The following is a 23210-nucleotide window of genomic DNA, read 5'->3' as shown; positions in this document are numbered from 1 at the left end:
TTTGAATGTTAGGTTAGATTTCACATCAAAGAGGCAATCTGTGGTGATGTTTGAATTGCTTTGAACTATGACAGCAAATTGAGTCTAAGCTTTCAGATCTATATCTATTTTCTCATTCTACATACTAAATTGTCCTGTACTTCAATCCATAAATAATATGGACTTTTACGAACCAGAAATGGGTATCTAGAATTAATGGTTCATAATAAATACCCGAATTTATTATAGAGAAATTCCTCTATTATCATTTATCTTCCTTAAATTACCATATCTAAACACTTCAGAGCATTAACTTCACGTACCTGAAAATTAATAACGGTAAAATACCTTAATTTTTTAATTCAAATTTATTTTTTCTCTCCTTTCATTTTGTTCCCCATTGAAACAAAGGATAACAAACATCTGCACCTAGTTTACTCTATTTGGTTAAATTTTGAAAAATGCTGCTATGCGGAATCACAAATTTAAATACAGATATAAAAAAGGAAATAATTTATTACTTCGAAAACAAAAAAAGAGCTTCCCACTCACATTCAAAATTCATAAATTAATGAAACTACAATCCATAAATTTGATAGAAAATATAAGAAAGTACCAAATGTCTAGTCATTAAAAATCAAAATTACCAAGGCAGAGTTCCAAGTAACTTAAAAGAAAAAGATAAACTGATGGTAAATAAGCCTTGTATATCGAGCAACTTAGCACTTAATCTCCTTCAAGGCAGAAGCAAAGTACAGGAATGTCGGATCAGTGGCACCGTCCTTGTAGTAGGCTAAGACCAAGCAACCATCATCATGCATGCTCTCCCCAACAAAGCTGCAACATAAATCTTTAATTAAGCACAAGCAACAAGAATTTAAAAATAAACACAAAAACATACTCATTTCACCGAAGGTAATACTCACAATTGACAGTCTTTAAGCTTAGGGAGCAGGTATTTGGTTGCCCCCTCAATGTGTTTCTTAAACAACTCCAGTTGCTCTCCTTCAAGTTTGGCAGTCAAATTCTTGATAAATCTTTTCATGAAGGTAACAAATGCTTTCTTGTCAAAAGTAGGTTGTTCCTACAGAGATGAAAAAACCTCTATTATTAAACCATCTGACAAATGGCAATGACATAAATTATATAAGAAATATACAAGAGGCATAAGGTTTGCCAAACCTGGAGTCTAAAGGTGTCAACAATATCTACAACTTTGACGGCCTGGTCATCAACACCCTCTTCATCACCACCTTCAGCAGAAGGGTTTGCCCCAATGTCTACATCAACTGCTCCTTTAACAACCCACTGCATATCAGAAAGAATAAAAATATATAGATTTAACTTTCACAAGTATCCAAAATATGACAAGAAAGAACAGAAACAAAATAATACAAAACAAAAAAGTTTGCTAACTTTGTTGAAATTGAAGGTATCACATAAGCAATCACTATTAGCTTTGGACAATCACAGAAAAAAATGCTAGAAAGCATCCGCAACACGCAACCAGAAATGGTAAAGGGATTTTCCTCGGTATATTATATTTGACTATGCAAGAAAATTATTAACTTCTCAAAAGAACGTAAAAAACGTGACAACAAAATTGCATCCATAACATAGAACAAAACTTTAGAAGCGTTGAAATTAAAATAGTACGTTTGTCATGTAAACAATACAATTACTAGCTTCCGAAAAGCACATAATACATGTTAAAAAATCCCATCCACAACATGAATCCCAACACGTATGAAGTATTGAACTTAGAAAGTTTTGTTTAACACATAAGAAGATTATTAGCTTATGAAAAGCACATAAGGAATGTGAAAAAATTGCATCCGCAACAATCAATCAACTATGTCTTTGCTTGAAATAATAATACGTTTGGTATATAAACAAGAAAAATCTGCATAACAAAACCGCATCTGCAACATAAAATCTGCATAAAAGCACAACATTCGACTAACCTTTCCCTCAACTTCCCACAACATCCCATTCTCAATTTCGTTGTAGCGGAAGGAGTCAGAGAGAAGCTCATCACCTACAGAAGACAGTTAACAAGATTAATCCATGCATACAACTATTATACACTCAAAAAAAGGTATGAAAAAACCAAATTAAATTAATAATAAAATAATAAGAATCACGCAAACATACAAACCTGCAAATCACAATCACTGACAAACAGGACTTACCCAAACGTTCGAATCAGAATTTTATACACAAACTTTAAGGGTAATAAGAATAAAAATAAAAAATCAAACTTTCCCGAATTACACACATGACGCTATCAATCAATTCAAATCGAAAAAATCATCCAGATCCAGTCATCCCAAAAAAGTTCAATACGTTACCATCAAAATCAAATCCAGAGATCTAAACACAGAAGCAAAATCAAATCTAAAGATTAAAGCATGTTTAACTTACCTGTGAGGAGGTCCTGGTAAACCAACATGTTTGCAGAATTTCTCTCGGATCGCTCCGACGATTAGAGGGTTTTGTGCAATGAAGGCTTGAACGGAGCGACGCGAGACAGAAGAGGGACTGAAGTTGGTTACGCAGCTGCTATATATAGTCCAGGGTTTCTAGATTCCTGCTTTTACAATTACCAAAACACCCTTCTCTTCATGCGCTTTATCTTTTCCATATTTTTGAGTTGGGCTTATAATATGGCCCACATAAAAACAGGCCCAATATTGAAAACACTTCTTTTGAGCGGGAATAGATTTTGAACAGATCTTGCAGTGACGGAGGAAGACGCAGCACGATGGAAATGGAGGAAACTGTGGCTCGAGTAATCTCTGAGATAGAGGAATTCCGCGGAAACCATGAACAACCACCGCTCTCAGAACAAAGCCTAAGGGATCTTCAAATTCTCCTCAACAATTCTCTATCGGAGAGCCTCTACGATGAGCTTCCATCGAAGAATCTCGCTCCCTCTGCTCTCATTGCTCCAATTGCTTCCGCAATGGATTCTTCCCCTTCCCACCACTCTCTCCTCGCTTCCGATGTCTTCCTCTCGCTCCTCCTCGCCCCAAACGCCCCCGTTTTCACCCTCTTCACTCCCATATCCTTCCTCTCCTTCCTCCGCTCCCTCCGCCGCTCCTGCAAAGCTCACTCCAACCCAGGCCCGGCTCAAGACACCTCGCAAAACCGCAAGAGAAAGCGTGCCGGACGGACCCGTGCAAAAAATCCTCAAAACGACAACGATTCGGCGGAAATCAGTTCTCAACACGACCCCATGTTGCTCCTCCGCGTGCTGGAGAAGCTAGTCCGGGTAATGGACTTTATCCACCTGGACCGTTTTCCGGAAACTCTCCGGTCGCTTGTCCAAACTGTCGCCGAAATCCCCGTCACCGCGCTCGACGCGTGCGGGAACGCGGCGCAGTATAGCAAGTTGCTCAACCTGTGTTCTCGCGTGCTGAGGGAGGTTCTCAAACCTGAGCATGGCGAACCTTCCAACTCTGCCGCCGAGGTATTGAAGTCGCTCTGTCCGCTTGTTCTCATGGCGAAGTCACAGGCTCGGAGCTTTGCTATTGAATTTGTAACAAGTCTTGGTGACTGTTGCGATGGGGTTAAGAAGGCGCTGGTTAATTTTCCGAGGTATTTGGTGAAGAAGGCGCCAGAGAGGGCCGAGCCTAGAGCCTTGGCTGTGGACTCCATCATGGAGGTTGTTAGGGCGGTGGAAGTTGAGGATCAGATTGCGTTTGTGAAGTACGTGGTGCAGATGACTCAAGGCAAGGCGAATCTTCGGCTTTTGGCGGTTGATCTTATACTGAATTTGATGACTTCTTTGAAGGATCCGTTAGGTGTGGGGAGTGAAGGCAGTGAGGCGTGGGGAATGTGGTGCTTGGAGGCGTTGATGAAGAGGTGTTCTGATGTGAGTGGCGCGATCCGGGCGCGGGCTTTGTCGAGCTTGGCGCAGCTTGTGGGTTTGTTGTCCCGTGGTGAAAGGACTAGTGTGGTTTTGAAGGAGTTTTTGGGGTTTGGAAATGTTGGTGATGGTAATGTTGAGGGTACAATGAATGATATGCTGAGGAGAAGGTGTATGGATGATAAGGCAGCTGTGAGGAAAGCTGCATTGCTTTTGGTTACTAACCTGACTTCTCTTCTTGGAGGTGCAATTGATGAAGTGGTTCTCAAGACAATGGGCATGGCTTGTTCGGACCCACTTATCAGCATGCGGAAAGCCGCCATTACAGCTCTTTCACAGGTAGTTTATTTACTTTTCGTAAGCTATGGCATGATTTTTTTTTTTTTTGTGCATGATGATCTATTTGACAGACACGAGTGTTTAAGAAATGAGGTATATGCTTCATTTTACTTGAGTAGTTACGGAAGAATCTTGTCATGAGAACTGTAGGTTTTGGTTGGTGCTGTTAGGATCCAGTTTTCCTTGAATGTATTTGAATAGAAAGACTACAATGCATGAATTTTCAACTCGTCATTTTCCCTCCAGTTGGACAGCTTTTATGTTTTATTCTCTACCAACTGTTGTTAGGTAGCATAGATAAAATTGAATTACATTGTTGCTTATAAAGATGAGTTGTTTTTAGGGAAACAATGCTCTATCCATGGAGAACGCGTATCAGTCTGTTGTGATAAGTTTGTTCCACATGGCTGAATGAATACTCGGACTATATTTTTTTTTCCGAATGAAATACTTATTTCAAATTCTTAAGTATGACTTGGATGGTTCCTTAGCTTGCCCAGTGTTTTTATCGAATTCTGCTTGACATGGTTTTGGAGAATTTTATGTTTGAAAAATTATTTATATAATCTTAGTAAATGTCATTGGTTGTGTATCTCACTGGTCGTCCCCCAATATGTTTTTCTTGGTTCCTTTTTTCTAATATGTAAAAACTGAAAATTAATTTATGAAATTTATTTAAAAAATGTAGGCTTTCAGAACGTTCTCTTCTGAAACAGTAATAACCGAGTGGCTACATTCAGTTCCCCGCATGATAACAGACAATGAATCAAGCATCCAAGACGAATGTGAGAACGTTTTTCAAGAACTTGTTCTGGACCGGATATCTAGAGCTGCATCTGCTTCTTCCTCATATAGTGTATCTTCTGATAGAAAGATGAAAGGAAAATTTATAGACAATGAGATGGAGATGCTTTTTCCCGACGGAATTCTGTATCTCCTGAGAGAGGTTTGCAACGGGGAGGTGAGCCCTTGGGTAAAGAAAATTTGCACAAATCTTGGCAAAAAGAAACGGATGAATCAGAAAATTGTTATTGCACTGCAAAATATAATCAGGCAATCGGAATCTATCTGGCTGAGTCATTCCTTGCCTATTGAAAAGTGGACTGCCCCGCCAGGTGCTTGGTTTCTATTGTCAGAGGTGTCGGCATTCCTTTTAAAAGCAGTAGACTGGGGTTTTCTTCATCATCATTGGCAGCTTCTTGATAAACATGAAGTGGAAGGTGAGTTCAAAAGCCCAATTGCACAAAAAAATTCATCTGAAGAAGAAAGCACAGAATGCAATACTGTTGCCTGGGCTAGTGACCGAGTTTTCCTCTTACAAACAATTTCTAATGTTTCTGTGGAGCTGCCCCCTGAACCCGCAGCTGATTTAGCTCATAACTTGCTCAAACGAGTTGTAGCATTCAACATGCATTCAACAGAGGTAATCATTGCATGGTATTAATGACTGAATTCGATATTGGCTTCTAAAAATTGCTTCTTGTATCATTTTAAAACGACTATCTGGATGTTAAGCAAGTCATTTTCATCCACCAGATTTAAAAGTTCTTAACGAATTCCCTGGGACGTTTCTTTTCCTTATTATCATGTTTTGCTTCATATATTGTAATTTCTCAACACTTATAATATTTTGGTATCAAAATCTGTCTATGATGGTAATTTCTTGTGGACTAGACTGGACTGACGGTTGCCTTAAAACCAACACTTCTGCATGGTCTTAGCTGTGTAAATATCATTCTCCGAGTTCTGTGTTAATGTCCTATCTCTGTTCTAGTTACACTCCTACCCCGACAATGAAAAAAACTGAAAACTCTTTAAACAGCATTTTCATTGAACAAAGAAATATTAGTCCCATGATTATCTTAGTTTCTTGAGCAATTAGCCAAGCTATCTTACTTGTATATGGAACAGAGCTGGCATAATAGATTTATTAATAGTAAAGGGAACTACTATTTTCATTGAAAAAATTAGCTGGTAACCGAGTTAATAAATCTGGACAAGTTAAACTCAGTGGTGCGGAGGCAGAACAGAATGATAATTGTTCAGGTTGACGCTATGTAAATCATATAGTTAAAACGTATACCATATTAAATTGTTACTTTTGCTTGATAGGTTGACGCTCATTTAAAAGCACTAAAAACATTATGCAAGCGGAAAGCTTCAAATCTCGAAGAAGCAGAGGCATTAATCTTGAAATGGATCGACCAAGTTCTCACCAGGGCTTCTGGAATAATAGAAAAATTCATTTCAGATAATTCAGAAAAAAATGCGGAAGGAAGCTTCTTCACTCCTCCCAGAAGTAGGACTGGGAAAGGCAGGAAATCAGTAGCAATTTCCAAGGCATTGTCTAAAGCAGTTACAGCGATTTATACAGTTGGGTCTCTGGCTATTGTTTGCCCATCTGCTGATATGAGCAATGTAGTTCCCCTATTACATACCATCATTACTTCTGGGAGGTCTGGTCCTAAATTAAATAGCCTACCTGGCCCTTCAACTTCTTTACAACATGAAGCTCCTTCTTTTTATATTCAAGGGTGGCTTGCCATGGGCAAGCTTTGCCTCGCTGATGGGAAGCTAGCCAAGAATTACATTCCTCTGTTTGTACAGGTAGTTCCTGTCGCATTGATGTTTATGTTATGCCTCATTGACTATTATATTTTTTCTCACTTATCAATATATACTCTGTTACAAAATACATATATGTAGGAGCTTGAAAAGAGCGAATCTGCAGCACTTCGAAACAACATTGTGGTCATGATGGCAGATTTTTGTGTCCGGTACACCGCACTTGTTGATTGGTTAGCCTCTTTTTACTGCCTTTAAGTGACTTTGAATTTGAAAGGGGGTAGTATTGTAATGGAATAGTGTAGGTTTCTTTTGTTCATTATGGTAGTAAACACGTAGCACACTGTACAATACGCAAAGCAGTAATTTTTGTATTGAGTCGGGGGAGAGGTCCAATATTTAAAGAAGTATTTAAATTTTATTATATACATACATACATGTAGTTGGTAAATATTCTTCTTGTTATACTAATTTGTTTTCATGGAAGTTATCAGTTACATAACAAAGATCACAAGGTGCCTCTTAGATCCTTGTGAACTCGTGAGAAGGCAAACATTCATATTGCTATCCAGATTATTGCAGGTATTTTTTACGAGTCAACTAATTTTAATTTACGGCTTGTTTTCCTTTATCTCTTCTAAACGGGAAGGGGAATAATTATATTATTTATTTGCTAAACATATTTTCTCTTTTATCTAGAGGGACTATGTGAAATGGAGAGGAGTGCTATTTCTTCGGTTCCTTTTGTCACTTGTTGACGAATCAGAAAAGATAAGACAGCTAGCGGATTTTCTTTTTGGAAATATTTTGAAAGGTGTGAAGCTTTATCTTGATAGTTACATTTGCAGTGATATTATTTGATGTAAAATCTTTGTCATTGGGCTTTAACTGTTTTGTTTCTTTCAACAGTCAAGTCTCCACTTTTAGCATACAATAGTTTTGTTGAGGCTGTCTTTGTACTGAACGATTGTCATGCCCATAATGGACATCGTGAGTCCCAAGGGTCGCGAAAGGAAAGTCAAAGTTTCTCCATCAGGTAATGGAACCCCAGATTAGCAATTGGCAAGACAGCTATTTGTTTCAGATTATATATTCATATCAAATCTGTATTGTTTCTTTTACAGGGGTACTGATGTAGAGTCAAGGTCCAAAAGGATGCATATTTATGTCTCTTTACTAAAACAAATGGCTCCGGAGCATCTTCTAGCAACCTTTGCCAAGTTATGTGCAGAAATTCTAGCTGCAGCTTCTGATGGTATGCTCAATATAGAAGATGCAACTGCACAGTCTGTTCTACAGGTATTAATATGTACCACCTATGGTCACCAGGTTGTCATTAATGCTAAGCATATGTGTGTGTGTAAGGTCTTGGTAATGCGAATATATTGGAATAGGAAAGAAGCCTACAGTGCCTTTACTATTGTCTTATTTCATATGTAATTTATGCTCTAATCCTAAAATTAATTGTGGGATCAGGATGCTTTTGAAATTCTTGGCTGTAAAGAGATACGCATTCCATCTACTAGGGCATCAACAGAGTCAGCAGATATAGAGGAAGAAGGAGACAATGGATCTGCAGCTAGAGGAAAGGCCGTAACACAGGCAGTGAAGAAGAGCCTTATCCAAAATACAGTCCCCATCTTCATAGAATTAAAACGTCTATTGGAAACCAAGAACAGCCCCCTCATAGGTTCTCTCATGGAGTGCCTCCGCATTATTCTGAAGGACTACAAGAATGAGATTGACGACATATTGGTTGCTGATAAGCAGCTGCAGAAAGAGCTTATTTATGATATTCAAAAATATGAAGCTGCAAAAGCTAAAGCTACAGTTGCTGAAGCTGTGGTTGGAACCAAGTCAAAATCAGGTTCAAATCAATCACCTGATGTTTCTAAGAACCAGACCAAGGCACAAGAACAAGCAGTTGGACAAGGTATGTCAAGTGACGAGCTTCCAAGTGATTCGAAAGTGGCTTCAGCAATGGCAGATGCTGCAGCTGCAGCAACTGCTCGTTCTGTGCTCAGGGAAATAAACAAGGGAACGGGTACACCACCTCTTCGTTCTTGTAGTGTTCCTAAAGTCAAGTCTTGTACTGGTATGTTCAATTCCAGAGATGTGAATCGCATGGATGCCATAAAATCTGTAAGGAAAAAACAGTCTTTCGATTCTGATGAAGAAAACTAACAAACTTTTATTCTAGATTTTAGCATCCCAAAATCGCAGTTATATGCGACATTATGTTAATGTAAATATGATGAGAACTTTATAAGAACTGTTCTGATAAAACCTGAAGAATCTGTTGAATGTGTGTTCAGACCACAAAAGAAATTCTTTAATTACTATAAAGTAATAAAAGTTAAGAATACAAAATAATAACCAATAAAGTGTATGTATGATACTTGATTGCAAGTGTATATATTGCTTTATTGTGAATTTCAGAAAATAATTTAACAGATCAGCACAGTTTCATAAACCAAAAGGCTGATCAGCAGAAGAAAACATTACAAAAAAACGTCTTTCATTTAAGTTTTTTGTCCGTGTGCTCTTTAAGATGCCAATCCTTTCCCTCTTCAATGCAAGCGACAACATGATTCATAAAATTAACTGAGGATGGTTCCTTGTACGCACAACATGTACAAATATGCCTTCATGAAATAACATTTAAACATGATGACACGTACAAAATCATTATGAGACACTGTTGCAAAACAACCAAACCAATCATAGAACACCCAACACTGACAATCAAAGCAACATAAACTTGTCATGTGGCCCTTAACTCCACACCCACAAAAGCAACTAGATTTAATCATTTTTTTCTTGTCCTGTAGATGGCCCCACGTTTCACCTTCCTTAGCCTATTAGGTGACATAACATTGGTAAGTGACCTTCCGATTCTAGGTGAAACCACAAAAAATATGTGTATTTGTTCACAAATATAATAGTACTTTTTCTCTTGAGAAATATTTTAATAATTTCCTCCTCAGAAGTATTTCAATTAATATATTATCTATCAGTAATCTGTTGATAAAGTTAATTGACATTGAATATTTTAATAACATAGGTTGTTATTAACTAAATATAATAATCGATGAAGTTAGAAGTAAAATTGGAGCCACAAATCTTTCGTTTGTTTAAGTTGGACTCAGCAAATTGACACTAATAATATTTGTTCATATAACCACCCATATCTTAGATTGGTCTCATTTTTAACATACTTATGGAAGTATTTTTTAACGATGATTGCCGAAATGAAACGTCTAATAAGATATAAGTCTAACTTATCTATAAGGGATATATTTACTTGATTATTGTTAAAAAGACGTTTTATACAAAGACTCATTTGAGTCAGTCACTAAGACTAACCATCAGTTATGATACTATTAAAGGATTTTTTGAGGAATGATCAACACTGAAGATGACAAAAATATTTGTGTCCACATGTATTCACGGATAAGATTCATGACGGATAGTTACTACTCGTAGATACTCATATTACCTATGGGTGACGGGTAGCGGATATTTTAATATTCGTTTATAAACAGGTCGGGTGCAATATTATCCGTACCTGCAAGTATATGTTACCTGCAAGAAAATTAAAATATAATTTATATTTTATTTTATATAGTTTTGTAATTTTATTTCATAAATTTATAAAATATTTTTTTTAAATGGGTATTTGATGGATAACAGAACGGGTAACATGTGAATTTTTTTATTGCAGGTAGGCATTGTCCATGTCCAACCGAACATATCGTCATCCCTAATCAATACCAATAAAATATGAGCTTAATTCACACATAAGGGATTGACACCATTTTCAACTCAAAACTATAAATCAATAAATTTATGGGTTTTCATCTTATATGATGTTCAACTTTTTTATTTTTACTCAATATGATATTTAGACTTAGTTAAATATCCCAACACTTGTGAAATATCATTTATTGTCTCCCAAAATGTTTAAGAGTAAAATATATATTAAACTATATAATAATAGAAAACAATGTCAATTTTCTTGATTAATAATGTATCTACCCTACTCATTATTATAATTAGCTATGTATGTTAACATGTCTAAAACCCGATAGTTAGGGATGTAAGTATGAAATCCAAAAGATATTTTAACCACATGAAATAAGAAAAAGATAATATTTACTTGATATATGATAAAAACATAACTCATTGATAATATTTATATGTCAATACACACTTTATATCCGTAGGTCTAAAAATGTTATAAGTACATGTCAGTATAAGAAGTACAATCTATCTCATTATTTACTTAAAATTTTACTAACTTGATCGATAAAAAATTCTTATCAAAATTGGATCATATGTTAATAATTCGGTCAGTCTACTTCAGAGACTGGTCAACAAAATTCAATAAAAGCAAATAATACCTTATATTAACATGATTTGTTCTTCTATTTTTTACTCTTTTCAATATCTACTTATCCCACTTACTACATAATACATTTCAATATATTGATTATAATTAATACGACCATAGATTATTAGACAAACTGCTCTAAAAAGTTCACATATCAAACTTAGCTAAGTTAGATACAACAAGCAAACTTAATTATAGTCAATTATTTGTACATAAAATAAAATTAACTACCCGTATCAATCAATTATAATATATTAATCACATAGCAAATCAAGTTATCCAAATCAAGCTTCTCAATAACTACTTCAATCAAATTATTAATCATTGTCAAAACACTTTCAATATTTAAATACAATTTCTCTTACACAATTTTACACATTCATGATAAAATTAACAATAATTACTCGTGCAATTAACACGCATTAGAGGAAGATTTAAAAAAAAAAAAATTAAAATGCTTCTGCAGCGAGACATTATAAATGATTTGACTCATCAGTTTGAAACGAAAAGTTCTTCCACAAAAAAGTTTTGGTATAACATTGATTCTCCTTTCAGTTCCCATTCGTGTTTATTATTGCTCAGTAAACAACACCTTCTCCCTCTTCCATTCCATCCCCAGAAAATTTATAAATCTTATAAATCACTGCAACGTTTAATTTCTCTCGATCTTAATTTGTTGTAATTAGGTTTTGCTCAATCAATTTCATTCAGCATGTGCCACTGCTCCACTCAAATTCCGAGTTAGTTAGGGAAGTAGCTGTTTCTGCCATGGAAGGTAACAAGGACGAAGCATTGCGCTGCGTTCGGATCGCAGAGGAAGCAATCGCGTCGGGGAACAAAGACCGCGCCGTCAAATTCCTCAGAATCGCTCAGCGACTAAACCGCGATTTGCCGATTCAATCATTGCTCCAAAAGTGCGAGGGCCTCGATTCTCAGTCATCCACCGCTGCCGCTCATGGCGCGCAGGCCAGCGGTACTTCTTCGCGGCGCGAACCTTTGAACGGGGAGAGGAGTCACGTGAGTTACACTGAGGAGAACGTTCGGCTGATTAGGGAAATCAAAGGAAAGAGCGACTACTACGCGATTCTTGGATTGGAGAGGAGTTGCTCCGTCGAAGAGATTCGGAAAGCGTATAGGAAGCTCTCGCTGAAGGTTCATCCCGATAAGAACAAAGCGCCGGGCTCAGAAGACGCGTTCAAGAAGGTCTCGAAGGCTTTCAAGTGTTTGAGCGATGACGGTTCTAGAAGAATGTATGACCAGACGGGAACCGTCGATGATTTCGACCAGGGCGAGGTGAATCATTTCCGGCGGAGGAGGAGAAGGACGACGACGGCAACCACGACGCGCGATTTCTTCGAAGACGAGTTCGATCCTGACGAGATATTTAGGGCTTTCTTCGGACACTCCGATGTGTTCGGGAGGAACCATGTTTTCAGGCCCCGCGGCATGGGGAATCCCCATAGGACTGAGGTTAATGATGGATCCGGAGGGAGGCATCACAATGTTATGCTTGTGATTCAGCTTTTGCCGCTTTTGATTATTGTTCTGCTCGCGTACTTACCGTTTTCTGAGCCTGAGTATTCCTTGCACAAGCATTATAACTACCAGATTCCGAAAACGACTGAGCTGCACGGTGTGCAGTTCTTCGTGAAATCGCAGGAGTTTGAAGCGAATTATCCGGTGGGGAGTGATGCTCGTGTGGCGGTTGAGGAAAGTGTGTTAAAGGATTACCGGAGTATGCTTCGGAGATACTGTCAGGTGGAGATGCAGAGGCGGAGTTGGAATAGGAATCTGCCTACTCCTCACTGTGATAAGCTGCAGAACTTTGCAGTCATGGCATGAAGGTAACTTTTTGTCTATTCACTTTGTTTCGGTCAAGGAATTGATCGGATTGGGTTCGTTTTTTCATGGATTGGAATGTGTTTATTTATCACTGTTTTTTGTCGGATTATGATTGTTTTGAACTTAAAAGCGGTTTGGATAAATTCATTGGAACTGCGAGAGAAGTTTTCTGAGGATGAGATAGGAGGAAGTAACTTTTGCTTGCTGTCCAGGGTTCCTAGCTTTGTTTTGCATTGATTTCTAGGGTGTGGTCAGTTGATATGGCTATTTTATTGCTCTGATTTAAAATTCTAATTCTCTCATTAGGTTATTTGCTAGTGAAGTGGCATTCAAATTAAGCTTTAAATACTGGGGTTCGTTTGACAATCTAGATTTGTTAGGGTGCATCTATTAATGAGTTGCTCATGTATGCCTGCAACTATAGTACTGGTTTAGTTTGCTTGCTGAAAAAATTAGTTAACTAGAGTAGTGGCTTCTCGCCCAGCTTGCTTTCTGTTAAAAACTGTTTAGCACTGTTTCAATGCGAAATGAAATGAAATTGAGAGAATAGAAATGGTGAAGAAATATAAAGGAATGAGGAAGTGAAGGGAAAGACATAAGAAATTAATAATAAAAAAAGACTAGTTCACTTTTTTTAAAAAAGTGTCTAGTAAGAAATGTCTTGTAACCAACAGAAACAAGGTATATTTGGGCATGCTGAACAGCAACAAGAAATCCATGTACACAGTTTTACGACCTAGGGGAGGACTATATCTTCCACAAATTAAGCAGTGCCGCAATGCATAGTTGCATACACGGGAAGAAAACATGAAATTCCTGCACGTATTCAACCCAGTTAATCTTTAATTATTCACGAGGACCAAGAGTATTCATGACTGATGAGTATTTCAGAGAAAAAGTTGGGAGCCACAGATGACAGAACCAACAATCCTTCAACAGCAAGATGGGTGAGTCAGAAGCAACAAACACAACATTTTCAATCAGCGCTTGCATGAATTTGTCACAGGTATCAAATTATCACTCAAAACTCAAAAGTTGTCCAAATAAATGAAAGAGGGCACCCAAAGCAACTTAGAACAAACAGTGAATATATCCAAGCCGTTTATGCAAGAACTCAACCTGGGTTATCAATCTAAGTCCAAAATTTTATGTCCAACTTAAAAAAGTTTTTTATTAATAAAGCTGGCACCATAGGAAACAAAAAGTGAACCATCATACAAGAATTCAACATTGGTATGAATCAACATCCATAATTTTTTATATTAAACAACTTTGAACAAAAAAGGCTATTTTTTGATACAAATTCATAGAAAAACAATGCGAAAGAACTAACTTATGATCAACAAACTTTACTTTTGCTCCCCTTTCTCCTTGTAAGTATATCCCCAACCCAATACTGGTTCTATTGCTCCTCTTCCTCTGTTTATTCCTATGATCCCTATTCAGCCTGTCCATTTTACAGATCTTCCTCCAAAGTGAGGTAGAGGGGGGATTCGAATTCTGGTGCCCAAATTGGCAAGATACTTGAGAAGTTTTTGCCTTGGATTCAATTATCAACACTAAAGAAGGGCAGGGAAGGGATAGAGAAGCAACTGTTGATAGATTTCCTCTTGTTTCATAACTTGTTTGAGGGGAAAGCAATTAGGTGAGTTTTTCTTTATCGGCAAAGAGAAAGATATTGATAATTGAGGTATAATGGGTAGTCAACCCATATACAATTCAGATGTAGTTATAGAGTTCTGATACAATGCATAGGGTTAAAAGACCAGTCAGGAAAAGAGAAAGAAACCCCCCCTCAGATTGGACATAACTAGGACCATGAACTGAAAATAACAAATTTAACAACTAAACTCTCTTATTTGGTATATCCACTCTAAACACTTTTATCCAAAACATACTATTGAACATTTTATTTTCTCTTTTCTCCATGGCTGTGTTCAGTTGTCAATTATCATTCCAATTCTAATTTGTCACCGTCATGCTCTTCTTTTTATAATTATACTGTTTATAGTTCCTTGACAAGCCACGCCAGATGCAAATTCTCATCCCTGCCCCCTCTCAACAAAAGTAATAAGAACGAATTAAAATATTCATATCATATTATATATTTAAAGAAGGGTCTTTAATACATCTTTCAAAATGGCTGTATTTCCTTTAGCACCCTTTGATGTACTTTTTCTCAGTTCTTTTATGTTGTATCCTTTCCTTGCAGCGTCAGTTGCTGCAACACCAACTTTTTCATGGCTTAAGGAAGTATTGTATCACTTGCTGAGTTTCTGTGCACATTTTTTTTTCAGGATATCTAATATATCCGTGGGAGTGACTCTTATTATAGGCTGTATCCTAACTGAGTAGCTTCCAGTCTGTTGCTGTACACTTTTTCCTGTGAGAAGTCTCTGATGAATGTGCTGAAACATGTGTTTGTATTGTTTGAGGGATATATAGATGTGATTATCTATTATGCTATACGCGATTGTTAATGACGCATAACATGTCAGCAAATAATTACACCAGTCAAAGTCATAAAAGTATCATCAGTGTTGGACATTTATTTATATACAAGCCCAAGCCCAAGATCCGAGTTTTCTTAGTTACTTGGGGGTAAGAGGTTATTTTAGTTGTAGGCGTATATGTGATGAAGGAAAACAACCTATTGCTTCATTAAGGTGAATCACTATTTCGTCAATTAAAGAAGTGTTGCAGTCATCTTATTGAATTTGATTTTGACCAGGTTTGTGAATTTTCCTTTTCTATCTGGTAAGAGTATTAATTTTGTGTGATTGGTTATGAAATGTTGGACTCTGGTAACGCCATTCCACTGTAAAAAAGTTGGCAAAATAATAATTTAATGCCTCTTGCTTACTCATACAGTTTCAATTTAGTTCACTTCCCAATATATGAAACTTTCAAGTGATTAGGATGTGAAAAATAGGATGCCTTTTCGTTATTTTACCCCACCCCTTTATGGATTTGAATCATCCAACGTAGTTGGACTTCAAATCTTCAAACACATTTTCACGTTTACTTCTTCTAGTTCCATGGCTCATTAATTGGTATTCTATTATCTAACACTTTCAAGTATTGACATATTCTGTTACCTACTGTATGAAGAAGATTCTTTTTGCCCCCTTGTTGACGCTTTTGCATAACACCCACTGCACAGAACTGCCCCATAAAAATGTGGAAAATTGATTTAGTATAAATGATCTGTAAACCCTTCTTTACTTTATTTGAAGACATTTGGTCAACGTTGTATTATAAACTGTTTTGTTAGCTAAAAAAAGTTATGTTTTTTTGGCATCTAATAAGAGTGCTCTGTTTCATTCTGTAAATAAAGAAGGGAGGGGTCGACATGAAAGCTGAAATATAGTATAGGGAAGAGCAGAAAGCAAAGAAAAGCATGATAAAAAGCATGTGAAGTGAAGAGTAAAAAAGTTAGAGAAAGGCATCACCGACACGAGATCTCAGGTTCACCACCATTCTCTCTCTGCAACTTTTTTCATTTCCATATTCAAATCCAGACACACCCACCTTTGTTTGCCCCCTCTTCAAACATATCTCTACTTCACTTCACTTTTCTTCCAACATATCTGTAAAAAATAATTACTACTATCTTTAATTTTTTAAATTAGATGAGAATATAAAAGAACAATACAAATGACAGATAAAAAAAGAAGCCAAATTAATCTCTGTGCTACTGTAACGGCAATAAATAAAATATATTTGATGCATGGTAGGCCTAACTTTTCCAAATTTTCATTTATTTTAAAATAAAAATGCTGAGAACTAAAACATGATATATCAGTACTACTACATTTCGATAAATATATTTATTAATAAGTCTTTATTACGTAAGCAATAGTGTATACACTGCTTTTCTAGGTGAAAAGGAAAAATAAAATTGAACATTTTATATAGGTTTTGAGTTATCAAAAAAACTTGTTAAAATGCACTATACAAAATCTCTGGGCATATTAAAAAAAAGTCATTAACTCTTCCAAATACTTGCCTATAAGTTTATATCATCATCATAAAATAAACACGATTAAATTTTTCCTTGAGTAATCTGATTAATTTACAATTGAAGTTTTTTTAAACACCCTAAATCACGTTCCCTGCTTAATTAAGTTCTTTATAATTTCGTGAATTTGAATTAGTTAAATACGAATATTTTAAGAAGAATGTTAACTTTTTATCAAATAGAATTTGTACTTGGAATGTACCTTCTCAATTTTTTCTTAAACTATTTATATTGAAATTCATTGCCACTGGCCACCCTTCCGCAACTTTCCTTCCTGAACCTCAAAAAGTTGATAATTTCCGAAACCAATGAAGCGTTCAAACATAAAATCAAACCCAAACAATTCCTAGCATTCTTCTACATTTAACTTTACTCTTCAAATAAAGAAAGAATACAATGTATTATTAATATAATAATAATAATAATAATAATAATAATAATAATAATAATAATAATGCAAATTCATTTTTCGTTTTCAATGAAGCTTCAAATAAATGTTTTTCGCATTACGATATTTTGAATGGGATGTTTTTGTCATTTCTTTTTATTTTATACATTATTCTCCATATTTTACATGTTTTCGCCAAATTTCGAAAAACAAAAAATGTTAGATATAATAGAGGATCTAATTTCATCGAAATAACAAGCTGACTTATTAAAATTTGGGATAAACACGTTTGTAATTTGTGTAAGAATATATATTTAGATATTATTAATGGTGCTTGTGTGGAATGGAATGAAGTTTTGTTTACATTTGCATGTGCTAAAAGGACGAAAAGAGAGAGAAGAATGTGAAAAAATTAATTAGGTGGACAAAATAGATGGGACTAAGAGGAAGACACATTGAATGCTGTGTTGTGACATTAATGGCCTCAAAGTGAGTGTTGGGTCAACACTTTCATCTTCATTAATTAACTTTAAATAAATATGGTCCCTACAAATTCATCCATTTTTTCAAGTTTTAGTTTTATATTTCAAATTATTCGCTTGTTACAATTTTAAATTAAACTAACGCAAAATTATTTTTTCTTCAAATTATACTATAAATTTGTTATTTTTCACGTTAAAACATATATCATAATAAATCTAACAAACAATAATTTTTAAAAAATTAGTTAGATGATTTTAATATCAGTTTAAAAAATGAATTTTAGATTAAATTTAAATTTATAAAATTGATTCATAAAATAAAATTTATATTCATTTATTCAGAGTAAGTTCATCCTGTCTTCTTTTGATATAAATCTTCTTCATTATTTTAGTATGGATTAATTTTTATATATTTGAATAAAATATCTTATTATCCATGTTTATTTAATTGTTATTTTAAGATAATATATTGATTAAAATATGTAATTAACATTTTTGCTTATTTTTAACTTCTTAATGACATTACGATTTCCATCTTATTTGTGACAAATAATGAGAAAGTTAAAAAATAATAATTAATGTAATCTTAATTATAGATAAATAGAAAAAAAATCTTCTATTATTTAAACTAGCTTCTAACTTATAACTGAATTAATTGTCTTCTATGTTATATTTTATATTTAATTAAAATATTTAATTATTTTTAATTTAAAATTATTTATTATTATTTATTCCAATTTCATAAACTGAAGAATTATAGTTATAGTTTTAATACTTTTTTTCACTTTTGTATGTATTTTAAATTAAAGAAAATATAAAATATTATGAATTAAAGTAGCAGATATATTTTATTTGTGATGCGATATGGAAATTACACATAATAAAAACTGTAAATAATAATTTCAAGGTAACATTAATTTAAATCAATAATTAAAACAATCTTAAAAAAATAGTTTTATTTAATACTCCTTAAATCTAATCATCAAAATAAAATAACTGGTTAATATATATATATATATATATATATATATATATATATATATATATATATATTAAAAATAAATAAAAATATTACAAAATATATCATTTACCATTATTTTATATTAATTAGCTAGTTTATATCTAATTTTTAATCATATTTAATCTAATTAACTAGACATTTACTGAAGTTATTTGTGATGTACTTATAATTAAACATCCGAAAATGATTTTTTGAGTTCATCGTTCTATTTGATACATAATACAAGAGGAGAGGTGTATATATAGAGAGAGATATTATCTTTTTAGTTGGTAGGCCTTTAAATTTTCACCAAATCAATTTTTTTTCTAATTTTATACATGGAATAAAAAATATAAAATAATATCGTGTTAAATTAAAAAGTTGAATATTAGTTGACTAAAATTGATTAAATAAATATTTTTATTGAGAATAATTGATAAATGTTTCAATTATGAAAGATGTTTAGATAGAAGTTATTTCAAAAATATTTTGATCCAGACCGAAAGAAATAGGTCGAAGTTATCTTAACCCTGGTTTTAATAAATATGCATAATTAAAACTTAGATTAAGAAAAAAAAATCTTAATAAAGACTTGGATAATTGAAAATGTGATGGTTGAGACTTGGTGAAAAATAATTAAGCCAACAATAACTAAGAAAAAATTTGCCCAATTGAGATCATTTAAAGAGTTCCTAAAGGAGTTTGAATCGAGTGATTTGAACAATTCAAGATCTTTCATCTACTTCCCGTCAAGTTTTCAATAAGAACAATTACTTTAACTCTTAAATTAAAAATACTCAAAATTAAGTTATTAAAATTTGATTTATTCAAGTTTTTAAGTTAAAAAAAAATTATTTCAAACCTAGTTAAGTACATATAATTTAAGTTTAGTAAAATTATTTTTGTTGAAGTAGAGTTTGAATTATTTTAGTTAAAATCAAGTTAAACTTGATAGGAATAAGACCAAATGACATATATATATATATATATATATATATATATATATATATATATATATATATCATATAAGGTATTTGACACCACTTTAACTCCAAAGAATCGTGTTATGGGTCTTTATTCTTATATAGTGTTTATTTGACACATACATACACACATACATACACACATACATACATCCATACACACATACAAACATACACATACATACATATATACATACATATGAAATTGGTCTTACACATATAAGACATTTGACACCACTTTAACCTCAAAACCTTCAGACAATGATGTTATGGATATTTATTTTTATATAATGTTTAACTTTGTCTATTTTATCTAATGTGAGACTTTTTTGACTCATACTTAGACTATTCCCAACAATATCATTAATTAAGTGAGATTACATTAAAACCTTATAATAAAAAATGAACTCTAACAATATCTCTAAGTTGGAATTTCTCAAAATCAAATTGTTATTTTGACAAGGGTGTAGTTTGACTATTAGAGTGGTACCACAATATCTTTGGATTTACTCAATAATAGAACCAATAATGAGATCATTGGGAATAGAAAGCAAACTTGTGAATGTATAGCATAACTTATTTAATCATCAATCATTATCCATATCAATGAAAACAACCTACCATACACGTTACAACTTAATACTTCAATTTTAAGCTTTATTTATAATAATACAATGTTCAATTTTTCTTCATAGATGAAAATAATTTAAATTTAACTTTTTTGTTTATTACAGATAACACTATTTATACAGTAAAAAAAATAGAATAGTCTGGATCATAATCGAATCGTGACGTTAAGATTATTATACTTCTAAATCAAGCAAAATTATATTAAAATTCAAAATTATAATTTTTAACCTAATAATAAACGCTCGTAACATTATTATTATATTTCTAATTGACTTATTTAACTTTAGTATTTTATTATTTATTAGAAAGCCATTTCTAACATATTACAATCTAGATTAGTCTTTGTAATATTAGGCAAAAGAATAAAAAATGGCAGGATTATATATATATATATATATATATATATATATATTTAAAGTTAAAAGCATTTATTACATTTATACGCATTCTTCCAAAACAATGTTAAACTACACTTAGAAAGAAAGAAAGAAAAAAATACATATCATAATTAATATAATTAATGTTATCATTATTTCAATTCATTATCATTATTAGTGTAACTATTATTAGGATCATTACACCCACTAGCATGAACCTGGTATTATTACACTAACATTTATCACTACAATGGTCATTCTCTACTTCTTTTTCCTATTTCTATTATCTCAACTTTCATAAGAATAATTTTATTATTATTTTTTGTTTGGATTTGGACTAACTTCTCTACACACGCCTTTAAAATACAAAAGAATCTAAACTATAATATTTTAACTTTTTCTAGTTTAAAAGTTACTTCTAATTAACATATTTATGTAATTTTAAAAAGTGAAAAAAATAGCATTAGTGCTTTTTATGATACAAACAGTGGATTTAAGTTGTGAAAAAAATATCTTTTCAAAGATTAAAGAAAATACAAATTAAAGCCTTGACAATTTAAGAAAGGAAAAAGTAAAGACTTGTATTTTTTTTAATAGAAAAAAGTAAAGTAAGACTTATATTATAACCGAATCTCACTAAGTTTTACCTTTGTCACAGTATAGAAAACAGTTAAATGGGAATATATAATTTATTTAAGTTTTGTTTGGATAAATTTATCTATTATAATAATTAAAATGTAAAATTGTTTTCAAAGTTAAAAGTAATTTAAATATGATTTGTCATATATTTAAACTGACAGAAAAAAATTGTATCTTATAAATTTGAAACAGTGACAGATCATGGTATACAGTGTTATTCCAAAATATATATATATATATATATATATATATATATATATATATATATATATATATATAAATAAATGATTTTTTCATCACTTCCCAACTGTCAAGTCCTTTTCGTTACAGATCATGGTATAATGAAAAATGTTCCAAATTATTTGTTTGGAAATTCTTTTCTAATGGTTGTAATTCATTTTTCCACAACCATGATATGAATTTCTCTCTCTTTCTTTGTCTTTATTTTTTATTTTTTTACATTTTTTAGCTAATACAGTTTTTTACTTTGATTTGGTTTTTGAAAAATATAGGATATTTTTTTCACCAAAATAATTAATTTAATCAACAATTAAAATATATAAAAAATATAAAGTAAAATTTAAATTAAATTAAATTAATTTGTAAAATAAAATTTACACCTACTTATTTATTATAATTTGATTTTTATTCCTAATGTGAAATTTTATTTAAAATAACTAAATGAATACCATCTCTATCATATCACATTTGACATTAATATAGACAAAGAAATCTATAATACAAAACATCATGTAAACACATGCTGAAAACTCTTTGTGATGACATCACCTCACAAATAATGGAGAAACATACTATTAGAATGCTACAAAATATTATACTAGTGTAACTTTTAGGAAAAATCACAATGTCAATTCTTTTATATAAAAGTTATTTTTTTTTTCAATAGTTAAATTATAGTCTCATGTCATTATAGTTATCTCTCTCTATATATGATTAACAATAATAATGTAAACTAATGATTTATATGAACAAGACAAAATAAATTTTAGATTAATATAAAATTTTTTAAAAGATATTTATGATATAATATTTGATACAAGTTTCATGTAATTTAATCTCTTTATATATATGTACTACATTTTTTATTATATATCTATATATTTAAACTAAAAAATATTATTTTTAATATAATTCTACCATATTTTCTTATTTATTTTTATTTATTCATTTGTTCCTAGTCAAATATTATTATTTTTATCTATCACAAATTTTTGCACTATACTTACTATCAAATTTGCCATTTTTTATAAGATTTTTAATTGTCAAATAATTTTTTTAGATAATTATTTTCTACAAAATTGTAAATATTCTTTATAAAAACTTTTATGAAAAGTTTTTTATATAAAATATTTTACAAAAAAATATTTGATGTAAATTATTTTTCATAGTAATTAATGTTTCATTCAATTTCTCTATAATCTTATAGAAAGAAGACAACATATTTCTGTGAGGGTGCATATGAACTAATACATTAATTAAGCATGTATTACATAATTATCATGAAAGTGAATAATAAGATAATACAAGGTTGACTCCTAATGTAACTTAGTGTGTTGGTTGTCCCGTGAATGTGCAGAATGTTGCAGTAAGAATGAGAGTGTGAGTGATTACAGAGGAAATGGTCCAGCAGATTCCAAATCATGATGAAACTTGTCCTGTCAGGTCAACATACTCTCTGTG

The 23210-nt window shown here is 32.6% G+C and overlaps 3 protein-coding genes across 15 annotated transcripts; 2 read left to right on the top strand and 1 right to left on the bottom strand.

Moving 5' to 3' along the window:
- Positions 1-477: 477 nt before the first annotated feature.
- LOC114163087 (translationally-controlled tumor protein homolog) lies at positions 478-2610 on the bottom strand. The gene is made up of 5 exons (XM_028047165.1): positions 2404-2610; positions 1944-2017; positions 1162-1287; positions 906-1063; positions 478-816 (listed from the first exon to the last, which is right to left on the bottom strand). Exons 1-5 carry the CDS (start codon positions 2429-2431, stop codon positions 699-701), a joined length of 504 nt encoding a protein of 167 aa, XP_027902966.1. The 5' UTR covers positions 2432-2610; the 3' UTR covers positions 478-698.
- An 88-nt stretch (positions 2611-2698) lies between these two features.
- On the top strand, positions 2699-9064 carry LOC114163086 (condensin-2 complex subunit D3). Its single transcript, XM_028047164.1, has 9 exons — positions 2699-4189; positions 4878-5612; positions 6302-6796; positions 6896-6987; positions 7249-7336; positions 7454-7568; positions 7664-7790; positions 7879-8053; positions 8231-9064. Exons 1-9 carry the CDS (start codon positions 2744-2746, stop codon positions 8936-8938), a joined length of 3981 nt encoding a protein of 1326 aa, XP_027902965.1. The 5' UTR covers positions 2699-2743; the 3' UTR covers positions 8939-9064.
- A 2516-nt stretch (positions 9065-11580) lies between these two features.
- Positions 11581-16680, top strand: LOC114163119 (chaperone protein dnaJ 49). Of its 13 annotated transcripts, none has more exons than XR_003599366.1 (5): positions 11581-11678; positions 11834-12991; positions 13881-13995; positions 14452-14634; positions 15287-15776. XR_003599366.1 is itself a non-coding variant. In XM_028047216.1 (3 exons), exons 1-2 carry the CDS (start codon positions 11602-11604, stop codon positions 12987-12989), a joined length of 1233 nt encoding a protein of 410 aa, XP_027903017.1. In that variant the 5' UTR covers positions 11581-11601; the 3' UTR covers positions 12990-12991; positions 16330-16680. The 13 variants fall into 13 exon arrangements, 5 of the variants coding, with proteins under 5 accessions (XP_027903017.1, XP_027903015.1, XP_027903014.1 ...); XR_003599362.1 differs by having other exon boundaries at positions 13717-13995; XR_003599361.1 differs by having other exon boundaries at positions 13664-13995.
- The last annotated feature ends 6530 nt before the right edge of the window (positions 16681-23210 follow it).

Source organism: Vigna unguiculata, chromosome 9, assembly GCF_004118075.2.
Source record: "Vigna unguiculata cultivar IT97K-499-35 chromosome 9, ASM411807v1, whole genome shotgun sequence".
In the NCBI taxonomy this organism is placed as follows: domain Eukaryota; kingdom Viridiplantae; phylum Streptophyta; class Magnoliopsida; order Fabales; family Fabaceae; genus Vigna; species Vigna unguiculata.
The sequence above is the reverse complement of the archived record's forward strand: the minus strand, read 5'-3'. Positions and strand labels throughout refer to the sequence as shown.

Coding starts and splice junctions, on each gene's coding strand:
- LOC114163087 (XM_028047165.1), bottom strand. CDS start 2,431: ATGTTGGTTTACCAGGACCTCCTCACAG. Junction 1,288..1,943: donor TGTGGGAAGTTGAGGGAAAG/GTTAGTCGAATG, acceptor TCTGATATGCAG/TGGGTTGTTAAAGGAGCAGT. Junction 817..905: donor AAGCTTAAAGACTGTCAATT/GTGAGTATTACC, acceptor TTTATGTTGCAG/CTTTGTTGGGGAGAGCATGC.
- LOC114163119 (XM_028047216.1), top strand. CDS start 11,602: ATGCTTCTGCAGCGAGACATTATAAATGATTTGACTCATCAGTTTGAA. Junction 11,679..11,833: donor TCTTCCACAAAAAAGTTTTG/GTATAACATTGA, acceptor TGTTGTAATTAG/GTTTTGCTCAATCAATTTCA.
- LOC114163086 (XM_028047164.1), top strand. CDS start 2,744: ATGGAAATGGAGGAAACTGTGGCTCGAGTAATCTCTGAGATAGAGGAA. Junction 6,988..7,248: donor TACACCGCACTTGTTGATTG/GTTAGCCTCTTT, acceptor GGAAGTTATCAG/TTACATAACAAAGATCACAA. Junction 7,337..7,453: donor TGCTATCCAGATTATTGCAG/GTATTTTTTACG, acceptor TCTTTTATCTAG/AGGGACTATGTGAAATGGAG.